Consider the following 21,971-nt stretch of genomic DNA (forward strand, 5'->3'; position numbering starts at 1 on the left):
CAACATGTGTAGCCCGGCTTCCCCCGCCCTCTCCCTGTCTCCAGCTGTGTTTTCTTTGGATCCTCGCATGGCTTGGAGAAGCTGCGTCAGCCCATCTCCCCTCCTGACCATTCTCCCGCCCCCGACGCCCATCCAAGCTACCCCTCAGGAAATGAACCCCCTCCCTCTCAGTCCGCTGGAGCCTGTGGCTGTACGTGCCTGGGTTGGTCAGCGTGGGTGTGCCTGGGAATGTGTGACAGGGGATGGTGTTGGAACGGGGGAGAGGTATGCGTGGGGGGACAGATGTCAGAGCGACAGCCTCCGATTACATCTCCCCAAGCAGGCGGAATGACCCCGCGTGGGGGCCAGACATTTACCAAATGGGGAGAAGACAGGACTGGGGCTCTCTGCGTTTGGCCAGGGAAGAGCCGCTGACTGCCTTTCTGTGGCTTCTAAAGCCTGGACGTTGGCCTTTTGGTTTCTCCTTTTCTTTAGTTTTCTCCTCAGAGACCAGCTCCTTTTTCTGTAGATGGAGCCGGCCACCTGGCCCCCAAAGGATCTTCTGGATCCCGGGTCTCGTGAATGCCTGTCCTGGTACCTCTCCGGCTCCATGTGGCCTCGAGCCGCTTACTCGCCCTCTGATTTCTCTCCTTTGTTTCCTTCGCGCTTCACCCTCGTTTCCAGTTTCTATGCCTCTTGCAGCCTAGCTGACTCTGACTCTTGGGGGCTTCTTTGCTGATGGCCCTCTAAACCTCCTGTCCCCGCTTTCATTAGCACTGGGCACGGGCTTCCCAGCTGCTCACTGCTTTGAGGAAGGGGGGGGGGGGATATCTGTACGGTGCCGGCTAGATGTCTGGAGTTCACGAGCCAGAAATATAATTTCAAAGTAACTGACGGGAGCGGGCAGCAAGCGGTAGGGACTTTTCCTTTTGACGATGAGGATGGGCCACCGTCTTCAGCCAACGCTCGCCTCTCTGCCGGCCTTTGCAAAGGTTGCAGGAAGCACCCAGCACATTCCAGCATCTTGGCTTTTTCCGAGATGCTCTGCCACCACAGTCTGTGAGGGCCCAGCATGCACACGGCCGGGAGTCATGAGGACATCGCAGCCCTCCGGCCTCCCTCCTCGTTGTCACCCAGCTAGAGCCATGTGTCAGCACTGTCCCCACGCGGGTGCCAAATTCTCCTGCTCTCCCAGGCTTCCCATCTCAGGTCACGGCACCACACTCACTCAGATGCTCCAACCAGAAGCACAGGACTCATCCTCGACTCTCTTGTTTCCTCTGCGGCAAATCCTGGTGTCCCTAACTCCAAAAGGTGCCCCGCATCCGTGCACACCTCTCCCTTTGCACCACCACTGGGCCAGGCTGTTTTCTTCTTTTACCTGGACCACGAGTCTCCTCTCCCTGCCTCATGATTGCCCCTAAAGGTCTAGCCTTCCTGCACCAACCACAGTGATCTTTAAAAAGTAGAAACCTGGGGCGCCTGGGTGGCTCAGTCGGTTAAGCGTCCGACTTCAGCTCAGGTCACGATCTCGCGGTCCGTGAGTTCAAGCCCCGCATCAGGCTCTGGGCTGATGGCTCAGAGCCTGGAGCCTGTTTCCGATTCTGTGTCTCTCTCTCTCTGCCCCTCCCCCATTCATGCTCTGTTTCTCTCTGTCTCAAAAAAATAAATAAACGTTAAAAAAAAAAATAAAAAAATAAAAATAAAAAGTAGAAACCGTAGTATCTTACTACCCTGTGCAAAAGCCTCCGGTCACTCCCCATCACACAAAAAATAAGATCTGGACTCTGGCCATGAGCCCAGAAGGACTCTAGGTGGTCTAGCTCCTGCCTACCTTCCTCTCCACCGATCTGCTACCACTGTTGGGACACCCACTCACTCAGCCTCAAACTTGGCCATTTACCCTTCTTCCCTCCACAGACCTTGCCTGGTTGGCTTCCTTCAAGCCCTCGAGTCTCTACTCAAGCGTCACCTGCCCTGGAAGGCCCCCTCCCCATCGCTGCCTGTTGTTCTGTTTAATTCCTCATTGTCTGTTTCTTCCAGCAGACTGAAGGCCCCAGTGGGGTAGACGCCTGACACTTACTCATGGCTGTGTCCCCAGGGCCCGTCACAGAGTCTGGTACATGGAGTGTGGGCGGTTATTACCATCTGCAGACCCTTCAAAAGGAGGATATTTTATCACAGACTGAGCAGCCCCAGCCTAATTCCCTCCTGAGCCTCTAAGCTCCCGCCGCTCCCCACTGGCACCACGCATCCCCTTCCATCTCTCTGGGGTTCTCTGGAGCTGGTCTGCAGCCAGGAATGCCATACTTTCCTAATCTCTTCAGAGGCCTGAACAGTCCTTGAAGTCGGTGGGCGGGGGGGAGGGTACTCCCTCAGGATCTCAGCTGTCTGTGCAGAAATCAGGACTCCCTGACCCAACCCACCACCAGGCCCCATTCACCTCGCCTCCCAAAAGTCTCATCTGTCCCAGGACTTCATGTGACTTCTTGGCAGGCAGCTTGTTTCCTAACCCCAAGCACATATGTTTCCTGGCCTGGGAGAGGCTGCCGGCCAGCCTGAGGCCCCTCTCAGTGACCCATAGGCCAGAACTGCAGGCCTAGAGCTAGATCGCTGGTTCTCAACCCTTCTGTACGTCAGTAGCTTTTAAAGTAGAAAGGGTTTTGCTTTGTTTTGTTATGTTTTGAATACCTATGTCTGGGCCCCAAATGCTGAGACTGATTTTTTTTTAAGTAGGCTCCATACCTAGTGTGGGGCTTGAACTCATGACCCTGAGCTCAAGAGTCACATGCTGTATGGACTAAGCCAGCCAGGCGCCCCACAAGACTCTGGTTTATTTGGTCTGGGATGAAGCCTGGGCATCAGTGGGTGGTTTTTTTTTTTGTTTGTTTGTTTGTTTTAACTTCCTCAGGGGCACCTGGGTGGCTCAGTCGGTTAAGCATCTGACTTCAGCTCAGGTCATGATCTTATGGTTTGTGGGTTCAAGCCCCAAGTCGGGCTCTGTGCTGACAGCTCAGGGCCTGGAGCCTGCTTCAGATTCTATGTCTCCTTCTCTGTCTGTCCCTCTCCTGCTCCCACTCTCTCTGTCTCAAAAATAAACATTAAAACATTTTAAAGTATTTTTTATAGTTTATTTATTTTGAGAGAGAGAGAGAGAGTGAGCATGAGTGGGAGAGGGGCAGAAAAAGAGGGATAGAGAGAGAATCTCAAGCAGGCTCCACGCTGTCGGCAGGGAGCCCAGTGTGGGGCTTGAACTCATGAACCATGAGATCGTGACCTGATCCGAAGTCACTCAACTGACTGAGCCACCCAGGCACTCCTCCCCCCGCCAAAAAAAATTTTTTTAAGAAAAACGTGATGTGGGGCGCCTGGGTGGCTCGGTCGGTTAAGCGTCCGACTTCGGCTCAGGTCATGATCTCACGGTCCGTGAGTTCGAGCCCCACGTCGGGCTCTGTGCTGACCGCTCGGAGCCTGGAGCCTGTTTCAGATTCTGTGTCTCCCTCTCTCTCTGCCCCTCCCCTGTTCATGCTCTGTCTCTGTCTCAAAAATAAATTAAAAAAAAAAAAAACGTTAAAAAAAAAAAAAAGAAAAACGTGATGCAAAGTGAACGGACCAGGGCGAAGACTGCATTCTGTATGATTCCATCTGTATGACAAGCCCAGAGAAGGCAAGTCTAAGGGGATAGAAAGCAGAGTAGTGGTCACCTGGGCCTGGGGCGTGGGAAGAAGGGGTGACAGCAAACAGTCATAGGAGCTCATTTTGGGGGAAAGAGAAAGGTCTTAAAACTCAGTTGTGGCGATGTTTGCACCACTGTGTACATTTACTCAAAATCACTCTTGTGGCACATAAATTATACCCCAGGTTTTTCCCACCGGGGTTGAGACATCCGGGTTAGAAGCCAAGTGTCCCAGGAACCCCTCAGCTGGGACCCAGGCTCAGTTGGTGTCCTCCCCCACCCCCTTCTTTAGGTCAAAGTTTCCTCCGATGGCAGACGTTCAGGAAGCTGCCAGCTGTCACCCTGGCTTCTTTTTTGGAGAAGTCTGGAATTTCATTCTGCAGACTCAGCTTATATGAGTATAAACATCCTGGTTCGTGGCCACTCTGCCCAAAGTAGAAAGACGGGCATCAGAAGGAATGGGTGGGGAGGGTGGAGGTGCCCCCCGCCCTCATCCTGAGATGACTCAGATGCCACCTGGAGATGCCGGGCGCAGAACAGACACTGAATTTGGGGTCGAGGGCCCCGGCTCGACCTGCACCTCCCCCGTGCCTGGCGGTGCTCCGGCTGACTAGTTCCCCAAACATGCCACCCCTTTCCACCCCTCCAGGCCTCGGCACAGGCTGTGTCCTTGCCCACCTGCAAAATCCTACCCTTCCAGCAAGATTCAGCTCATTGCCAGCTCTTCTGAAGCCTTCTCTTTTGCAGGGCCCACCCTCCTGGCCATCCCAACAGAACCCTTATCTCCCCATAGCAGAGGGCTTATTTATGTGTCCGCCCCCTGCCTCCGCTGTGGGCTCCCTGAGGACAAAACATCTGTCTTATGTATCTCTGGTGCTCACGGTCCTAGGGCAGGCCCCGACACACATTGGGTCCGGTCAGATGAAGAAACGGAGGGGGCCGTGACACCACATCAGACACTTACGGGACCAGGAAGACCAGAGGAGACGCCCCACTCCCCTCATCTATTCTTGGCCTACATGGTTTCTCTCATCTGGCCCCAGAATGGCCGGAGAGCCACTCCCAGTGGAAACCACAGTTTGGGTTGGAAGAATTTCTTCTGCAGTTTCCCTGGGGCCAGGCCCACTGGCCTTGGAAACTGCCTTAGCGTTATTTAAACTGCAGAACAGAGTCTATGGGCAGCTCTGACCGGACCCGGGTGGGGGCGGCCTGGATCAGGATTACGTTGGAGCCTCCCTCCCCCGACCGCCAGGACCTCAGGGGTTGAGATGTGTGGTTCTGTCTTCGCAGCCTCTTGCTGTCGTGGAAAAGAACAAGGGGGTTAAGGTATGTGGCAACCTGAGCCTGTATGTTTATGTTTCTGCTTTAATATGGAGACTGGGCTTTGTCCTGAGTTGAGGCTGAGGTCCTCAGAGGCCCTGCCAGCAGGCTCCCAGCCAGAGCTGGCTAAAGCTGGAGGAGCCCCGCTTATCTCAACCATCTCTCCCAACTCACCAGGCATCTTACTTCAGGAAACTTGATGGAGTGCTTGAAAGCCCCAGGATCTTTGCTCGACCTGCCCATCCCTATCTTCGGAGCAGAGGACTCTAGGCTGCTGGCAGGGACTCTGCCACGGCAGGCAGCTCATGCTTTTCTTGGCATCCTAAAGGGCACAGCCTTGGTGTGCCCACCGCAGAAACCAGAGCCTGGAATAGAAGCAGGGATACCTGAAAAAGTCACCCAGATTTCAGCCCAATGTGGTCTGTTCGTGGTCAACAAATATTTACAGAGGGTTAATTAAGCACAGCACTGGGCATGGGGTCTCCAGATGTGAACAAGCCCCAGCCCCGCCCTCAAGCAGTCCACTGAGCACAGGAATAGGAATACAGAAGAGGGGGCCTGACCTAGCCTGGGTGAAGGCAAGTTCAGGGAAGCCTGCCTGGTGGAGGTGCCATCTAAAGTAAGACTTGGAGCGGGGCTCAGTCGGTTAAGCATCTGACTTCAGCTCAGGTCATGATCTCACGGTTTGCGAGTTGGAGCCCTGCGTCAGGCTCTGTGCTGACAGCTTGGAGCTTGGAGCTCGTTTGGGATTCTGGGTCTCCCTCTCTCTCTGCCCCTCCCTTGCTGTCTCTCTCGAAAAAGACAAAAAATTGAAAAAAATAAAGACTTGAAGCCTGAATTAGTCAAAGGCGGGGGGCGGCGGGGGGAGAGAAGAGCAAACAGCATATGCAAAGGCCCGGGGTCAAGAGAGAACCTGGCACTTTGGGGGAAGTTATGCGTCGTTCAAGATGGCTGGGGCCTGATGAGGCCTGAAGAGGTGGTTTGAAGATCCGGATCGTGAATAACATGAATGTATTTAAAGTGCTTGGCACAGCCCACAGCAAATACTCTGCCATGGCAGCTGTCATTATCATTATGGTGTTGTAAACCAAGCTAAGGGTTTGGGACTTTATCCTGCAGTCAGTGGGGAGACATTCAGGGGCTTTAAGCCCAGGGTGACTTGATCAGATGTGCCATATGACCAGACTTAAGGAGATCTCTGTGACTACAGGGTGGATTATGGAGTAGGAGAGAAGCAAGGCTGGAGGACCAAAAGACCAGTGTGGAGACTAGTCTTATTATTCATTCATTCATTCATTCATTCACTCAAACATGTAAAGAATCAGTGAATTATTAACTTGTTATTTATTTAAATATAATTGTTTTGTTGTTATTATTAAGCATCTGTAATAATTCAGAAAGGAAATACAGGGTTGGGGGAGCAGTTTCAAATATCCCAACAGTAGAATAGATAAATATACATTGGAAGACAGAATACAGCAATGAGAATGAACTACAGCTACATGCAACAACATAAATGAGTCTCACAAGTGCAATGTCGAGCAAAAGAAAGCCAACACAATATATAGAACTGCGTAATTCCATTTAAATGAAGTTCAAGGAACAGGCAAAGTGAAACTATAGTGTTTAGAGACACCCAGTGGTCAAACTATCAAAGAAAGAAGTGATTATCACAAAATTAACAGTGATTGATGATACCCTTTTTTTAAAAAATGTTTTAACATTTATTTTTGAGAGACAGAGAGAGAGACAGAGCATGAGCAGGGGAGGGGCCGAGAGACGGGGAGACACAGAATGTGAAGCAGGCTCCAGGCTCCGAGCTGTCAGCACAGAGCCCGACACGGGGCTCGAACTCACAAACTGTGAGGTCATGACCTGGGCTGAAGTTGGACACTCAACCGACTGAGCCATCCAGGTGCCCCTGGGCTCGATGATACCTTGACCTGAGTGATGTTCACCTGGGTGTTCACTCTGTGACAAATCACTAAGTTTTACATTTCTCTCTCTTTCCTTTTAAGGAAGTTTCACGCGCAGCGCAGAGCCCAACGCAGGCCTGATGCAGAGCCAAACTCACCACCCTAAGATCAAGACCTGAGCCAGACGCTTAACCGACTCAGCCACCCAGGTGGCCTTTACATTTCTGTTTTGTGCACTTTTCTGTATGTGTGCTACTCTTAATAAAAAGTGTTTCAAAAATAATGGGGCTTGCTCTAAGGTAGCAGGAATGAGCTTGGAGAGAAGAGGCTGATTTTGACTGTTGTGCAGAAAGTGAGAACAGGAAGGTGAGGAATCCTTTGGGAGGAACGAGTCTGGGGAGGGAGGTGAAAGCAAAGACCAGTGTTTAACCCTGAGTTTGAGACCTGGAAGATACTGCAGTGGAAATGCCCAGGACCACTGTGTGAGCTCAGGAAAGTCACTTTCTCAAGTTCAGAGTCCCTTCTCCACAAGAGAGGGAAGCAGTGTGGCTTCATGGAATCAGCTTTGGGTTTTAACGCTGGGAACCTTCGTCTTTAAAACCGCAGTTCTGGAGGCACCTGAGTGGCTCAGTTGGTTGAGCGCCGGACTCTTGATTTCAGCTCAGGTCATGATCTCACAGTATGTGGGATCGAGCCCCGCATTGGGCCCTGAGCCGATAGTGCAGAGCCTGCTTGAGAATCTCTCTCCCTCTCAATAAGTAAACATTAAAAAAAAAAAACAAAAAGAAAAAACCAGTTCTGATACTTCATATAATTACTCGACCCCTGCCCCTTCCCCCAGCCTCAGTTTCCTCACGTGTGGACTTGAGATAGTCATTTCTACTCTCATAGTTCTTGGAAAGGGTTACATGGTAAAACAAGGATAGGCACTTGGGATGCTCGGTGCTTTAGTTACCAATTAAGAGACTCTGAGAAACAAATTAACGTACTTTGAAAGCAAAAAAACAGGAACAGATAGCAATCAGTACATGGTTTTCACACTCCTGTGTTAATAAGTACTAGCTGGGGAGCTTGCAAAACTAGGCCTTTTGGGGACGCCTTGGCTGGCTCACAAGGCTGGCTCACTCGGCGGAGCTTGAGACTCTTGATCTCGGGGTTGTGATTTCAAGCTCCACATTGGGTGTGGAGATTACTTAAAAAAAAAAAAAAAAAAAAAATCTTAAGAACAAAAACTAGGGGCGCCTGGGTGGCGCAGTCGGTTAAGCGTCCGACTTCAGCCAGGTCACGATCTCGCGGTCCGCGAGTTCGAGCCCCGCGTCGGGCTCTGGGCTGATGGCTCAGAGCCTGGAGCCTGTTTCCGATTCTGTGTCTCCCTCTCTCTCTGCCCCTCATGCTCTGTCCCTCTCTGTCCCAAAAATAAATAAACGTTTGAAAAAAAAAATTAAAAAAAAAAAAAAAAAAAAAAAAAAAACCTAGGTATTCTGTAAATCTAGAGTGACCGTATAATTTATTGTCCAAACCAGGGCGCTTTTGAGAAAGGATGCAATATTAATAATTATGCCAGGACAACAGATATAAACCAAGACTGTCCCAGGGAGAGCAGGACATCTGGTCCCCCCTATGTAGGTCTAAGGTGGGCACCAGGCATCTGATATCCCATCAAGCTTCCCAAGTGAACTGGACTCTCTGTAAGGGCAGGATTTGGCTGCACTTACCGGGCCTATCCGGAGCAGGTGTATTTGGGGAAGGCTCAAATCTATTTGGAGAAACCCTCACAACCCCGTGAGACGTAACAGCTAACATTTATTAAATGCCAGGTCCCACACGTGCTGAGTACTTTACAGACTCCATCTCAGTTCTCGCCAGGTGGACCTCTCTTCCATTACAGGAAACTACAGCTTAAAGATGTCGAACAACTCCTTCAAGGCCACACGTCCAGGGCGGAGGATACAGGTCTGAACCAGCCAGACTCATGAGCACCCTAGTTCATACTATTTGCCTCGCGTTTTGCTGACACTCCCCCACCCCCACCCAGCTGCACGGGGCCAGGCATCATGCACACCGGAGGCTGCGCGCAGCCCAGCCCGGGTACCTGCAGTCTCTGGTTCCACTTGGGAAATGCAAGGCGAACGGCAGATGGCAACCTTGTGTTCGTCTCAAGCCACTGTTGAGGTCAGTTTACTAAGGAGGCCCGACGGAGGTGGGGCTATTGAGTCGTTTGACAGCCTCTGCCCAAGAATCCTGTAGGGAGCCGCGCGTAGGGGAACCTAGCAACTGTATCTCCTGCTGGGCATTTATGGCTGGTCTGAGGTCTCAGTGAGGCTTTGCACCGCAATTAGTAGCCATAGATAGGTCAGTGTTGGAAGAGCCCCACTGATGCATTTTAGTTGCATTCCTAACTTCGCCAAAGCCACCTTTATTATGGCTCCCACGGCTGTTTTAAGTTTCTTCTACCCAGGAACACTGTAACTTGTGAAGCCTCATCCTGGGAGAAGATTCGATTTGCATGCAGCCTCGACATAGAAAATGGCTGGAAAATATTCTTGACAGATGCTCAGAGAGGGTAAGCGACTGGACATCAATGACACAGCCGCGCCGGAACTAGGACCCAGGCCCCGGCTACGCCCAGAGCTGCGTCACCACAACCCCGCCCCCGGGCCGGCGTCTTTGCCGAGCGCCCGCAGGTTCCCAGCCCGCCCCGCGCCCCCCGGTGCGCACACTCAGTTCGGCCCCGTAGGTGCACCTCCCACCTAGGTCCTCCAGCCCCAGCGGGTGTGCTCGCGGGGGAAACAGAGGCAGGGAGCGTGCTTGTGAGTTCGTTCCTTCCTCAGTTCACACCCCACGGCCCGCAAAGCTGCCCTGCCCTCCTGAGACCCGCATGGAATAGCAGGGAAGGACGGGAGGAAGGGAAGGGGCCCAAAGCAAGCAGGCTCTGAGGAGTCGGCCGGTTCTGCCACACTCAAGATGGCGGCGCGGCAGCGGCGAGGTCCCTCAGAGGCGGTACCGGCGCATGCGCAGCGCGGAGTCCCGGCCCGGGACACAAGATGGCGGCAGCGGCGCTGGGGAGGGCGAGGCGGAGGCGGCAAAACGGGAGGTCGAGCAGAACGTGTAGCCGCGTCCCCTCCAGTCCGCTCCGGGCAGGTAAGAGCCCCAGGAAGCCATGGTCCCGCCGCGAGCCGCTCCGGGTTCCGGGGATCCGAAGCCGGGCTGCGGTGGCCCCTCCGGCGCTTTCCGCTCGGGGCCACCGCTTGCCCTGTCTCTGCCGCCGCCGCCATCTTAGGCCCGCGGGTGGGCGGCCGGGCCGGTAGCTTGGGTGAGGGAGGTGGGCCCGGAGAGCGCGGGCGGAGCGGCCTCTAGGGCCCCTCCGCCGCTGCCGCCGCCACCGCCTTTGTGTCGGGCTCCGACTCTGAGTCGCCTCAGCCCGGGGGCGGGAGCGCGCGGTGGGGCGGGGGGCGGAGCCCGGGAGATGGGCCGGCGCGCGCGCGCCAAACAGCCCGCCCCCGCTGGGGTTTGGGGGGAGGGGAAGGGAAAGGGTGCGCGCGCTGGCGGTGGGGGGGGGTGTAGTCCCCGTCTCTTGTGGCCCCCGCGCCTGCGCATTTTGCAAGTTCTTTGACTCCGCCCTATTGGTTTGGAGGGTTCTGATTGGCACATTACTGAGATGGTCCCGCCCCGCCTTCCAATCCCGTAACCGGGTTCTTTTCCTTCTGGTGGGTTCCTCCGGTTGCGCAGATACAGTTGTTTATTAAGCTGATCGGCACTAACTGTGGTATGCGAGGGGCCGGGAAACCTCAGGATAAATAAAAACGTTATCTTAATAATAGAGTTATTTCTTACTTAAAGTGTACAATATACTAGACTCTACGTGTAGAGACCATAGAGATCGAGTCATTCCTGTTTGTAAGTCGGAACGCGCGGCAGAAGGATCTGGACCCCGGGTCTGTCCACACCCAGAGCAGGTTCTTTGGCCACCAACCCGCTGCTTCCAAATCACCTGGGAAATTAAGAAAAAAGTTTTAATCGTAAAAAATTGGTAAAGGTTTGAACTGGTGTAAAATTTGTCATCCTGTTTCCCAGTCCCACCTCTGGAGTGCGTTTAAAAAAATACAAATTCTTGTGTGTCTCCCTTCTCCATTTCTGACTCCTACGATGTGAGGTGAGGGACGGGCGGGAATCTGGATTTCTATTACAGGCCCTCTGATGGCTGTGATACGGGTTTTGGAAACACTGCAGTGTCCCTGTTTGGCCTCACCGAGCTGGGCTGCATGTGCTGCCTGTGCATGGTTCAGCTACGTGGTGCCTCAACGTCACACGATATTTATTGGCAAAATACTTTTCAATAAAGTTGAACATGCCAAGTTATGTAATGCATTTGCATGTAACGTGTTAAAAGATTGATTCCAAGAAACGTGTTTTTTGTGGCCTCTGATCTGTGATAAGTACAGTTGACCCTTGAACAACACAAGAGTTAGGGGCACTGATCTCCAGTGCAGTGGAAAATCCCAGTATAACTTTGGACTCCCCAAAATTTCACTAATAGCCTGCAGTTAACCAGAAGCCTTTATGGCAACATAAGCAGTCGGTGAACACATGTTTTGTATGTTATATGAATTATATACTGTATTTTTAAAATGAGCTAGAGCAAAGAAAATGTTAAGAAAATCATAAGGACAAGTAAATACATTTATAGCGCTGTATCATGTTGAAAAAAAGCCATGTGTAAGTGGACCCATGTGGTTTGGACCCATGTTGTTAAGGGACAACTATATGTTCACTTTTATCTTAGGGATATTTTGGTTGATAGGAGCAGCTACACAATTTGTGGGGTCCCGTGTGCAAAATGAAAATGTGGGTCCCCTCTGTTAAAAATTTATTTAAAATTTCAAAGACAGTAACAGTGGAGCATTAAACCAGGCTTAGGGCCCTCCTCATCCCGGAGCCCATGTGACTTCAGGCGACAAGTCCGTGAAATGTTTTGGTTTGGGAACCTTGAGAAGTACCATTTCATCCCTTGAATCCCCAGATCTCCCATAGTGTCTCCTGCCTTGTCCTGGGGGCTCCCAACTTGCTGTGTCATTGCCCCTCTTATTTTGTCCCTGCTGTGCAGCATTTCACAGGTCTGTGACTCTCTCTTCTATTTGCTCTGCAGTTGCTGATGCGAGGAGGTCCCTGGGCCCCCGTTCACTCCACTGCTGACCCGGCCACCCACCTGTGCTGAGCCTTCCTGCAGGCCTCCCCCTGCCTCTGTTGGACCCTGTGACGTGGGGGTCCACCTGGTTGGAGAAGAAAACCCTCTCATGCTAGCATTGCAGACCCCAGAGGGTGAGAAAAAGAGGGACCTTGTCCAGCCTTGAGACCTGTGGGCTCAGCCCCAAGGCATCGGGAATCCCTCCTACCCAGAGAATCAAGCTTTTTCTCCCCTTGGTTAGTGGTTCCGAACCTTTTTGTTATCATGGCCCCCTTTGGTTGTATGTATGTCCTCTTGCTCCGTGCATTTTTTATCTGCCAAACTGTACTGACAAAGTAACCATTCACTTTTCTCTTTCCAAATTAACAAAGACATCTATGACTGAGTGTACAATAAAATTAATGTCCCAGTGATTCCTATGATGTCGTCAACAGCCAATCAGAGCTTCTGATCAGCATGAGATAATCAGTGTGACCACAAGGAGTTGATAAAATGTCAGCAAGCAAAGATAACTGATGGTTAAACATGGCTTCGTGCTCTTTTTGTGGGTAAATGTTTCTTTGGGTGCTGTGGCATATTGAAAACAACTTTGGGATTACCAGTTCAATCTCAGTTGGGCCCCTAGAAGTCTAACAGCCAGATTGGGAACCACTTTGGCCATTGAGGCTCGTGCTGGGTGTGCTTTGGGCGAAGGTAGTGGAGAATACAAATCTGAAGGAGCTGACCTGCTTCCTGGTAAATTTTCACCTGGGGATTAGGAAGGACTGAATTAGATGTTTCTTCTCAGTCCCACTGGTTTCTTTAGCAACAGATTGTTTCCTGCCCTGAAGTGTAGAATGAAGCAGCCAGTTAGATGCCATGGCCCACTCTGGGCTGCACTTTGTTCCAGTTAGATTTTATTGGATAGGAACAGGGGAGAGGAGGATTTACTGTTCTTTTTTGTGGGAATTGCTTCCCAAGGGCAGACCCTGTTCTGTCTTCTGTGGCACTCTGTGCTTTGTAAATATTTGCAGAATGAATGGAGTTCCTGTTGGGTCCAGGTACCATGCTGAGCACTGGAGAGAACTGGACCCAGTTCCTAGCCCTGGGAGTTCTGACAGTCTGATGGGGAGACAAATCCAGTTCATAGACCAGACTGAGTGCTACGGTGGAGGTGTTCATGGCCCTGCGGATGGGCTCTGACCACCCAGCTTTGGGAAGGGAGAGTCTAGGAAGGCTTCCTGGAGCATGTGAACATAGTGACAAGCCAGGCAGAGAACTGGGGAGAGCATTTCAGGCAGAAGGAGCAACAGGAGTGCACCCATTTTAACAGTTGAGAGAACTGCAACTTTGGTCCCAGGGCTCCCGTGGTACCACACTGGCCCTCCAGGACAGGACCAGAGTGACTTTTTTCAGATCTACAAGTGGTCAGGGGGGCCCTCAGTGGGTTGTAATTGGTGGGTGGGGGCTGGGGGTGGAGCTGACCTCCACACCCTGCTGGCCTAACACCCTTCGGTCCTCTGTGTGGCAGGTCCGGTGTGGGTGCGGAGATGGCCAATGAGAATCACGGCAGCCCCCGGGAGGAAGCGTCCCTGCTGAGTCACTCCCCGGGCACCTCCAATCAGAGCCAGCCCTGTTCTCCAAAGCCCATCCGCCTGGTGCAGGACCTCCCAGGTACTGGCGAGGGGCAGGGTAGGGTGGTGGGGTAGGAAAGATGCCCCAGGAGCAGCCCTGACCCTGGCCGGGTTCCATGCTTGTTTGCAGAGGAGCTGGTGCACGCGGGCTGGGAGAAGTGCTGGAGCCGGAGGGAGAACCGTCCCTACTACTTCAACCGATTTACCAACCAGTCCCTGTGGGAGATGCCTGTGCTGGGCCAACATGACGTGATTGTGAGTGCCAGCCTAGGGCAGGGGTCTCAAAGCAGCTTCTGGCGTCTGGGCCTTCCCCCAGACATATCTTGAGCAGCTATTATGAGCCTAGTCCTGTGTTGGGACCTGGGGATATAGTGATACACGAGAGAAGACCTATTCCCTGCTAGCAAGGAACCTGTACTCAAATAGGGGAGACTGACCTGTAAAGAGACAATTGTAAATAGTATGTGATATTGAACTACCTGTTACTGTGCCTGTAATGCAGTTGTGAGCCAAGACAGACATGGTCGTTCCCTTGTACTCTCGGGGGGCCCACAGTCTACTGAGGGGCCAGTACAATTACATTTGGCTTGTGTGTGAAGAATAGTGTTAGAGTACAGCAGGGACCATGGTCCAGTTTGGGGGAGGGGAGTGGACAGGACGGGACAGGAAAGCGTCTCTTTGAATTAGCATTTAAGGTGACAGAGTTAGCAAAGAGAAAAGTTGTTAAGAGGGGAGAAGCACGTTCTAGAAGTGGAAAGGTCAATGTGATAGGGAAGTAGCAACACGGGCCGTCTGCCAGAAACGTGGGCTTTTGGATCCCTGTCAGTTGGGGTGAACTTTTTTTTCTGGGCATAATCAAGCTAGTTGGCACTCCCGTTTTGCAGATGAAGACACTGAGGCTCAGAGATGGGAAATGATTGGCCTGAGACCTCAAGCCAGTAAGAGGCAGAGCTGGACTCAAACCTCTTAGGATCTCAGGGCCACCCTGCCTACCATCATGCTTTTTGGTGTTGCCAAAGGCATTCTACCCACAGGGCCTTGCTTTTTCAAAAACAAGCATTTCTTGACTCTTTCCTTTATTCCTGACTCTCTGGTATTTAAGAAATCAATGTGTACAGTGTGTTTATCTCATACCAGAGGTCACGTTAAGCTGGTCATATTCACTGACTCATTTAATCGTCTTCCCAGTGGGAGGTTGGGCCTGTTTAGCAGGAGGGCCATTTTGAATGTGAGGGAATTAGGACAGGATGGAACTCCGCCAAGGTCACATGGTTGCAAGCAGCCAGTGGGACTGGAGCCCAGCGTTCTTTCTGCATCCCAGTCTCTGAGCAGTAGGAGCAGGGGTCAGGAGGGCATCAGGATTCCGTATTACCGGGACTCCTAACCCACTGGCCCCGGTTGCAATTCTGCTGGTCTCCCTCCACCAGTCGGACCCTTTGGGGCTGAATGCGACCCCACTGCCCCAAGACTCCAGTTTGGTGGAAACCCCCCCGGCTGAGAACAAGCCCCGAAAGCGGCAGCTCTCGGAAGAGCAGCCAAGCGGCAATGGTGTGAAGAAGCCCAAGGTGAGTGCTGGCGGGCTCTGAGGACCTGGCTGGCAAGTGGCCAAGCCAGGCGGGCAGCCAGCAGCTTCCCTGCAAAGGCCGGGCAGTGGCAGTTCGGTCAGGAGCGGGGCCTGGGCACAGCTCACTGGGTTTGGCGCTGGAACCATAGGCTGACTCTCCTGACCCTGATGCCTTCTCCTTTTTTGCTCCAGATTGAAATCCCTGTAACACCCACGGGCCCATCGGTGCCTAGCTCCCCCAGTATCCCAGGAACCCCAACACTGAAGATGTGGGGGACATCCCCTGAAGATAAACAGCAGGCGGCTCTCCTCCGGCCCACAGAGTGAGTCCCTGCTATAGTCCCTTGGGGGCACGCACTGATGCGGCCTGCGTGCCTGGGAGGTGCCTGGGAGACTGGGGTGTGGTGGCAGCCAGGGCAGCCCTCCTTCCCTTTCCTCTACTGTCCTCGTTGCTCTTTTCTGTGCCCCAAGGGTGTACTGGGATCTGGACATCCAGACCAACGCGGTCATCAAGCACCGGGGGCCTTCAGAGGTGCTGCCCCCGCACCCCGAGGTGGAGCTGCTGCGCTCCCAGCTCATCCTCAAGCTTCGGCAGCACTATCGGGAGCTGTGCCAGCAGCGAGAGGGTAACTGCCTCCGGGGCCCCGGAGCTCTGTTTCCACCTGCTGCGAGCAAGAACCGGGCTTGGGGAATGGTGCAGGGGAGCCTAGTGGCCCAGAGCATAAGCAGTGGATGGGGACAGGCCTGCTTGGAGCCCCAGCTCCTCTAACCGCTTCCAGAAAGGGTGGCTGGCGTCAGTAACTACAAAAGGAATCGTTAACACTTCCAGAGTGCTTCGTTTGCCAGGTATCATTTGAAGCCTTTTTATGTATCTGTGATACAAAAACAGAAGTATCTGTCCTGATGGCCTTGCTACTACTAGGAGTAAGAGGAATGGAAAGTCCTCAGTAAACTGCAGCTTTTATTAATTAGTAAATAAGCCTGCTTAACTTTGCTGGAATATAGTGTTTCTCTTTTCCCCTTTTACCCTAAGGATCATCTAACAACACCCTTTATAAAACTAGCGATTCTTAGAATATACTTTGGGAGGTGTTGCCTGGAACATGAGCTCCTGACTTAACAGGCTGTCATTCACTGTTGCACCTCCAGTTTCCACACGATGCCTCCTGTCTAAAGCCAGACCTTCACCAGCTCTTCTGTCCTGCAGGCATCGAGCCCCCTCGAGAGTCCTTCAACCGCTGGATGCTGGAGCGCAAGGTCGTGGACAAAGGTTCTGACCCCCTGTTGCCGAGCAACTGTGAACCGGTCGTGTCGCCCTCCATGTTTCGCGAAATCATGAATGACATTCCCATCAGGTACACCTGCGCAGCTGGGGCCAGCTAAGGGTTGTGTAGCCAGTTCTGCATCGAAGGGTCCTAACTCTATCCGTTCTCTGTCCCAGGTTATCCCGAATCAAGTTCCGGGAGGAAGCCAAGCGCCTGCTCTTTAAATATGCAGAGGCTGCTAGGCGGCTCATCGAATCCAGGTTTGCTCTCTCCTGCCCCCAGCAAGCTGGGTGTGTGATCAGAGTGGGGAGGTCCTGGGCCATGTGGCCCATCTAATGGAGTGCAGTCATTGCGCTCGGTGGCAGGAGGAGGGCTGGCTCCCAGAGGCAGAACAAGAGCCCGAATGTCACTGCAGGTGGGGTGGGAGGAGTAGAGTGTGGACAGATGCCTGAAAGCTCCCTCCACCGGCAGGAGTGCGTCCCCCGACAGCAGGAAGGTGGTCAAGTGGAACGTGGAGGACACCTTCAGCTGGCTGCGGAAGGACCACTCTGCCTCTAAGGAGGACTACATGGTGAGTGGCCCCGGGTAAGGAGGCCTGTGGAAAGGCTCTGGGGTTGCTTCCTCCAAGAAGCCCACTCTGCCTGCCCAGGCCAGGCGGAGCCCCACAGCATCCTGTTCCTGTGCACTTCAGTAAACCTTTGATGCTCATTGGTCCCTAAACTCCTGCATGTAGAGAGGTTTGTCCAGGTTCCTGGCTCTCTCCTAAAAGACTCTCTTCATTAAGGTTCTTAACAGAATCCCGTGCTCAGCCACACACCATAAGTAGCTTTTTCAACTTAACGTTCAGCATCTCCCTTGAATAGATTTTTGGACACAGATTGACAGACTGCCTTTTCTGGGGTGTGTGTGCTCATCACAGTTACGAGCTGGCACAAGACTCATTTCCCTACTTTACTGTGTCCACAACAGTTCTGTTTTCTGGCCCAGACCCGTCACTTCTCTAACTGTCCACCAGCACTAGCAATGGGCTTTCTTTTCAGGACCATTTTTCACAAGAGACAAGGTTTCGCACTTCACGATAGTAACTGTACTTGACACGTAGAGTGACAAAGGTAGGTGTGCTCACTAGCCAGAGTGACTCATTTTCACTCATCACTTTCACACGTGTGATTCAGCAAAATTACAAATGCCTAGTTAAATCCTTGCAAGTTGCTAAAAGCTCAAATTTCAAATCTGCAATGACCAAGGACCCCGTTTTGTAATGGTATCTCTCCCTGATAGTTGGCAAATGCTTTATAAGCGGGGACTGTGCCTGGTTTGTGTGTTTCCCCAGCAATTATCATGGGATCTGGCACAGTGTAACCCCAACCATAGGTGCTGGCATTTATCGGACACTTGCTGTATGCCAGGGGCTTGGTAAGCCCTTAATGGGAATGATCACATTTAATACTTAAACTGCCTTATCAGGTAAGTACTGTGTGTTCCCTTAACAGTAGAGGAATTAAGATTCAGAGATGCCAAGGGACTTGTCCAAGTGACACAGCTAGTAAGTAACAGCCGGTTTCAAAGCGAGGACTGCTAGAACCCACCAGCCCTCCCTCAACAGCCACCTAGAGCCCTGATCAAGAGTGTCTCCTCCAGGACCGCCTGGAGCATCTGCGGAGGCAGTGTGGCCCCCACGTCTCAGCCGCGGCCAAGGACTCCGTGGAGGGCATCTGCAGTAAGATCTACCACATCTCCCTGGAGTATGTCAAACGGATCCGAGAGAAGCACCTGGCCATCCTCAAGGAAAACAACATCCCAGGTGAGGGGCCAGTGGCAGGGAGCCAGCTGTGATGCCGTCAACGGTGTACCCCAGGCCCTGAGTGAAGGGACAAGCAAGGCTGAGCCTCTAGGCCACGGCTGGTTTGGGCAAGCCCGTTTCTCCCAGCAGTGTCTGAGGCAGGCCCTGCTGTCTTTCGGTGCAGGGTTCCCAGCACTCCTCCAGGAACTGGAGAAGGGTTGGGAAAGGGGGAGCTGGAAGGTGGTGGACACGACAGGCCGGGGGTAAGCAGTTAGGTGGACGACTTGCAATTACAGCTGCTTTCTGCAAGCCCGGGTTCCCCCACCCTGCAGGCTAATACCCAGCCTTAGGATCATACGAGAACTCAGTGGTAATTCGAAGCGGTTGACCCAAAAAGATGCCTAAGTAGGGTACCGTAATCACGGACGTGCCACAGTTCTACTTCCACGTGGCCAACCGGGGGTTTGTGTCGGTATGCAGCATGGCGACACAGGCCACCAGTTCTTGCCCCTGCCAAGAACTTTGTTCTCAAACCATCTGAGCTGCATTCTGCTCCTCCGTGGGATTAGACTTACCTCCCTTGGTTACTGGGGTACGTGTGTGAGCACACAGGGGGCAGAGGCCGTCCGTCCGGGGTGAGGATTAGCAGAGCCGCTGCAGGGAGGCCCCTCATTGCTCTCCCTGCCCACAGAGGAGGTGGAGGCCCCAGAAGTGGAGCCCCGCCTGGTGTACTGTTACCCGGTCCGGCTGGCCGTGTCTGCGCCCCCCATGCCCAGCGTGGAGATGCATATGGAGAATAACGTGGTCTGCATCCGGTATAAGGGGGAGATGGTCAAGGTCAGCCGCAACTACTTCAGCAAGCTGGTAAGAGCTAGGGTGAAGGGGAGGCAGGTCCCCACAGGTGCAAGAAGTGAGGGCTGCCTCCTCCTTGACCCAGCGTCCTCAGCAAGAGGCCAGTTATGAGGGAGTGAGGGGCCGCTGTGTAAGGGCCTTGCTCTCTGTCCCACAGTGGCTGCTTTACCGCTACAGCTGCATTGACGACTCTGCCTTTGAGCGGTTCCTGCCCCGAGTCTGGTGTCTTCTCCGACGGTACCAGGTATGGGCCTGGGGCAGCTGGGGGTGGGCTCTTCTAGACGCAGGGGGAAGGCTGAGCCCTGGAGGCTGACCGTGGCCTCTGTGTAGATGATGTTTGGCGTGGGCCTCTACGAGGGGACAGGCCTGCAGGGATCGCTGCCCGTGCACGTCTTTGAGGCCCTCCACCGGCTCTTCAGTGTCAGCTTTGAGTGCTTCGCCTCGCCCCTCAACTGCTACTTCCGCCAGTACTGCTCTGCCTTCCCAGACACAGATGGCTACTTCGGCTCCCGCGGGTGAGAGCCAGGGGCTGCTGGGACCCTTCTGCCCAGGCCCTGGAAGGGGTCCTCTAGAGCATAGATTGCACCTGGGCCATCTACTTGGGATTGGGCAGTGTTGGGTGTAGTCCCTGCCTTCACCCCTTGCTAGCTGTGTGACCTTGGACTTCTCGCTGAACTTCGGGAGCCTGTGATAGTCCCTAACTCATCTTGTGGGTTTCTCTGTGAATAAGCCCAGGCTGGGATAGGAGCACGTGGTTCCTGGCACTGAGAGGCATGGGAAGTGGTAATTCAGAGCTCAGAGATCATTCAGACCTCGGGGACCTTACAGACTAATGTGGGGTGTTGGAGGGGGGTGAGCATGGGTGAAAGGGGACACAGCTTCCAGTAGGAAGACCAGCCTGGGCCAGCAAGAGGGAAAGCACAGCAGCTGGGAACTCCTGGCTGTGGCTTGTGCTGTGGTGGCAGCGGGGCTCGAACTGGATCTGAGCTCCAGCCATTCCACTAAGCAGCCTGGTGGACTTGGCTGCCCAGCCCGAGCCTCTCCGTCCTCAGCACTCCAGTGGAGTCGGCCACACCTTGTCCCAGGATGAATTAAGGGTGAATGTTGGCCTGTGGCCTGACCAGGGCCATCCTTTCAACGAGGTGGGGGCGGCACCTGTTTCCGGTTGAGGGCTGGGATTCTGGCAGGACTTAGAGTGCTCACCTCCATCCCCAGGCCCTGCCTGGATTTTTCCCCGCTGAGTGGTTCCTTTGAGGCCAACCCTCCGTTCTGCGAGGAACTCATGGATGCCATGGTCTCTCACTTTGAGGTGGGTGTGCTGCTGGCGGTGGGGGTGGGGTAGGTTGGCAAGCGGGATCGCCAGCCACCCGGAGGGCAGCCTCTGATGTCCACCCCATACCCCCTCCCACAGAAACTGCTCGAGAGCTCCCCGGAGCCCCTGTCCTTCATCGTGTTTATCCCGGAGTGGCGAGAACCCCCCACACCGGCGCTCACCCGCATGGAGCAGAGCCGCTTCAAACGCCACCAGCTGGTCCTGCCTGCCTTTGAGCACGAGTACCGCAGTGGCTCCCAGCACGTCTGCAAGAAGTGGGTGCCTGGGGAGGGCAGGGGCAGGAGGGCTGGCCGATCGGGCCGGGCCAAGCCCCACCCTGAGCTGCTCCTTTGCCCACAGGGAGGAAATGCACTACAAGGCCGTCCACAACACGGCCGTGCTCTTCCTACAGAACGACCCTGGCTTTGCCAAGTGGGGGCCGACGCCTGAGCGGCTGCAGGAGCTGAGCACCGCCTACCGGCAGTCAGGCCGCAGCCACGGCTCCAGTTCCTCGTCGTCTTCCTCCGAGAACAAGGACCGGGACTCCGGCCGCGAGCAGGGCCCCAGCCGCGAGCCTCACCCCACTTAACACATCCTGCGGGGAGGAGGAGCCCCAGGGTGCTGGTACGGACGGCTGGGACTTGGGCCTCTTGGGGCTGAGCAGACCCCAGGACCCTCCCCCTGAGGTGGCAGCAGGACTCAGGCTGCCAGTGACATAGGAAGATTATGGCTCTGCCAGGGCTCCCCCTCCCTGCCCGATCCCCTGACTCCTCACCTCAAACTTGCTCCAGCTCCCGTGTAAATAGGCCCCATCCCTTCCCTTCCTACCCACCCCCCACCCCCTCACCCATACCATCTTATTGCCACCTCGTTTCATTTGTAAAAGGAAATACAGAAGCCTCCCTAAGAACGCGTGAGGGTCTTGAGGGCAGAGAAGGCGGAGAGTCTGGAGCTAGTCCTGGGACCACACCCTCTACATTCAGGCTCACCTTCTGGACCCCTGGGCCTCCACGCCCCAGCCCCGGGATCCAGTGTCTAACTTCTCACCCTGCTGACCCCACAGTTGGGTCCCTGGTGGCCTCTGCCTGTGTCCATCGGGTCTGAAGAGTCCAGAGCCCAGCACCATCCATCTGTAAGTCCCAGACTCCCACAGCCAGGCCTGCCCTCGTACCTCTAGGGAGCAGAGGACGGGAGGCTGTGCCCAGGTAGCGAGCTAGACTCCTGCTTGACCTGCAGCCACCACAGTGAGTGAGCAGCCAGGTATGCTTCACAGTCAAGGGTCAGGAGGAAGAGCAGCTCTGAGCCACCATGGGCTTCAGGGTATGGCCTCTGTACAGACAGGCACCCGGCTGAGCTGTCCTGAGGACCTCTAGGCATGGAGCAGATGTTCCCCTGGAGCCCAGGGGAGGAAGAGGGTCTGAGGGTGCTGGGGGGTGGGGGGTGAGGGGGCTCTTACCAGCTCAGCCATCTGTCCCAGTATCAGGCCTCTGCCCCAAGGGCCTGCCC

The 21,971-nt window shown here is 54.0% G+C and overlaps 1 protein-coding gene and 1 long non-coding RNA gene across 5 annotated transcripts; one reads left to right on the forward strand and one right to left on the reverse strand.

The window, feature by feature from the left end:
- Nucleotides 1-6,300: 6,300 nt before the first annotated feature.
- Nucleotides 6,301-9,594, reverse strand: LOC147582766 (uncharacterized). The gene is made up of 2 exons (XR_015249496.1): nt 8,364-9,594; nt 6,301-8,123 (listed from the first exon to the last, which is right to left on the reverse strand). It is a non-coding gene; the product is annotated as an uncharacterized LOC147582766 (long non-coding RNA).
- Nucleotides 9,595-9,879: 285 nt separating this feature from the next.
- Nucleotides 9,880-21,378, forward strand: PCIF1 (phosphorylated CTD interacting factor 1). 4 transcript variants are annotated; one of them, XM_086702360.1, is made up of 18 exons: nt 9,880-10,032; nt 12,038-12,312; nt 12,511-12,624; nt 13,587-13,729; nt 13,820-13,944; nt 15,117-15,254; nt 15,446-15,576; nt 15,725-15,879; nt 16,461-16,608; nt 16,695-16,778; nt 16,990-17,089; nt 18,160-18,322; nt 18,993-19,165; nt 19,311-19,397; nt 19,484-19,668; nt 20,369-20,462; nt 20,565-20,740; nt 20,826-21,378. In XM_086702360.1, the coding sequence occupies exons 3-18, from the start codon at nt 12,602-12,604 to the stop codon at nt 21,052-21,054; spliced, it is 2,154 nt and encodes a 717-aa protein (XP_086558486.1). In that variant the 5' UTR covers nt 9,880-10,032; nt 12,038-12,312; nt 12,511-12,601; the 3' UTR covers nt 21,055-21,378. The 4 variants fall into 4 exon arrangements, with proteins under 4 accessions (XP_086558486.1, XP_086558487.1, XP_025787941.1 ...); XM_086702361.1 differs by having other exon boundaries at nt 12,038-12,210; XM_025932156.2 differs by lacking the exon at nt 12,511-12,624.
- Nucleotides 21,379-21,971: the final 593 nt, after the last annotated feature.

Source organism: Puma concolor, chromosome A3 (assembly GCF_028749965.1).
Source record: "Puma concolor isolate L17-30 chromosome A3, mPumCon1.1.hap2, whole genome shotgun sequence".
Taxonomy (NCBI): domain Eukaryota; kingdom Metazoa; phylum Chordata; class Mammalia; order Carnivora; family Felidae; genus Puma; species Puma concolor.

Coding starts and splice junctions, on each gene's coding strand:
- PCIF1 (XM_086702360.1), top strand. CDS start 12,602: ATGGCTTCGTGCTCTTTTTGTGG. Junction 15,880..16,460: donor GCTGTGCCAGCAGCGAGAGG/GTAACTGCCTCC, acceptor TCTGTCCTGCAG/GCATCGAGCCCCCTCGAGAG. Junction 16,609..16,694: donor ATGAATGACATTCCCATCAG/GTACACCTGCGC, acceptor TCTCTGTCCCAG/GTTATCCCGAATCAAGTTCC.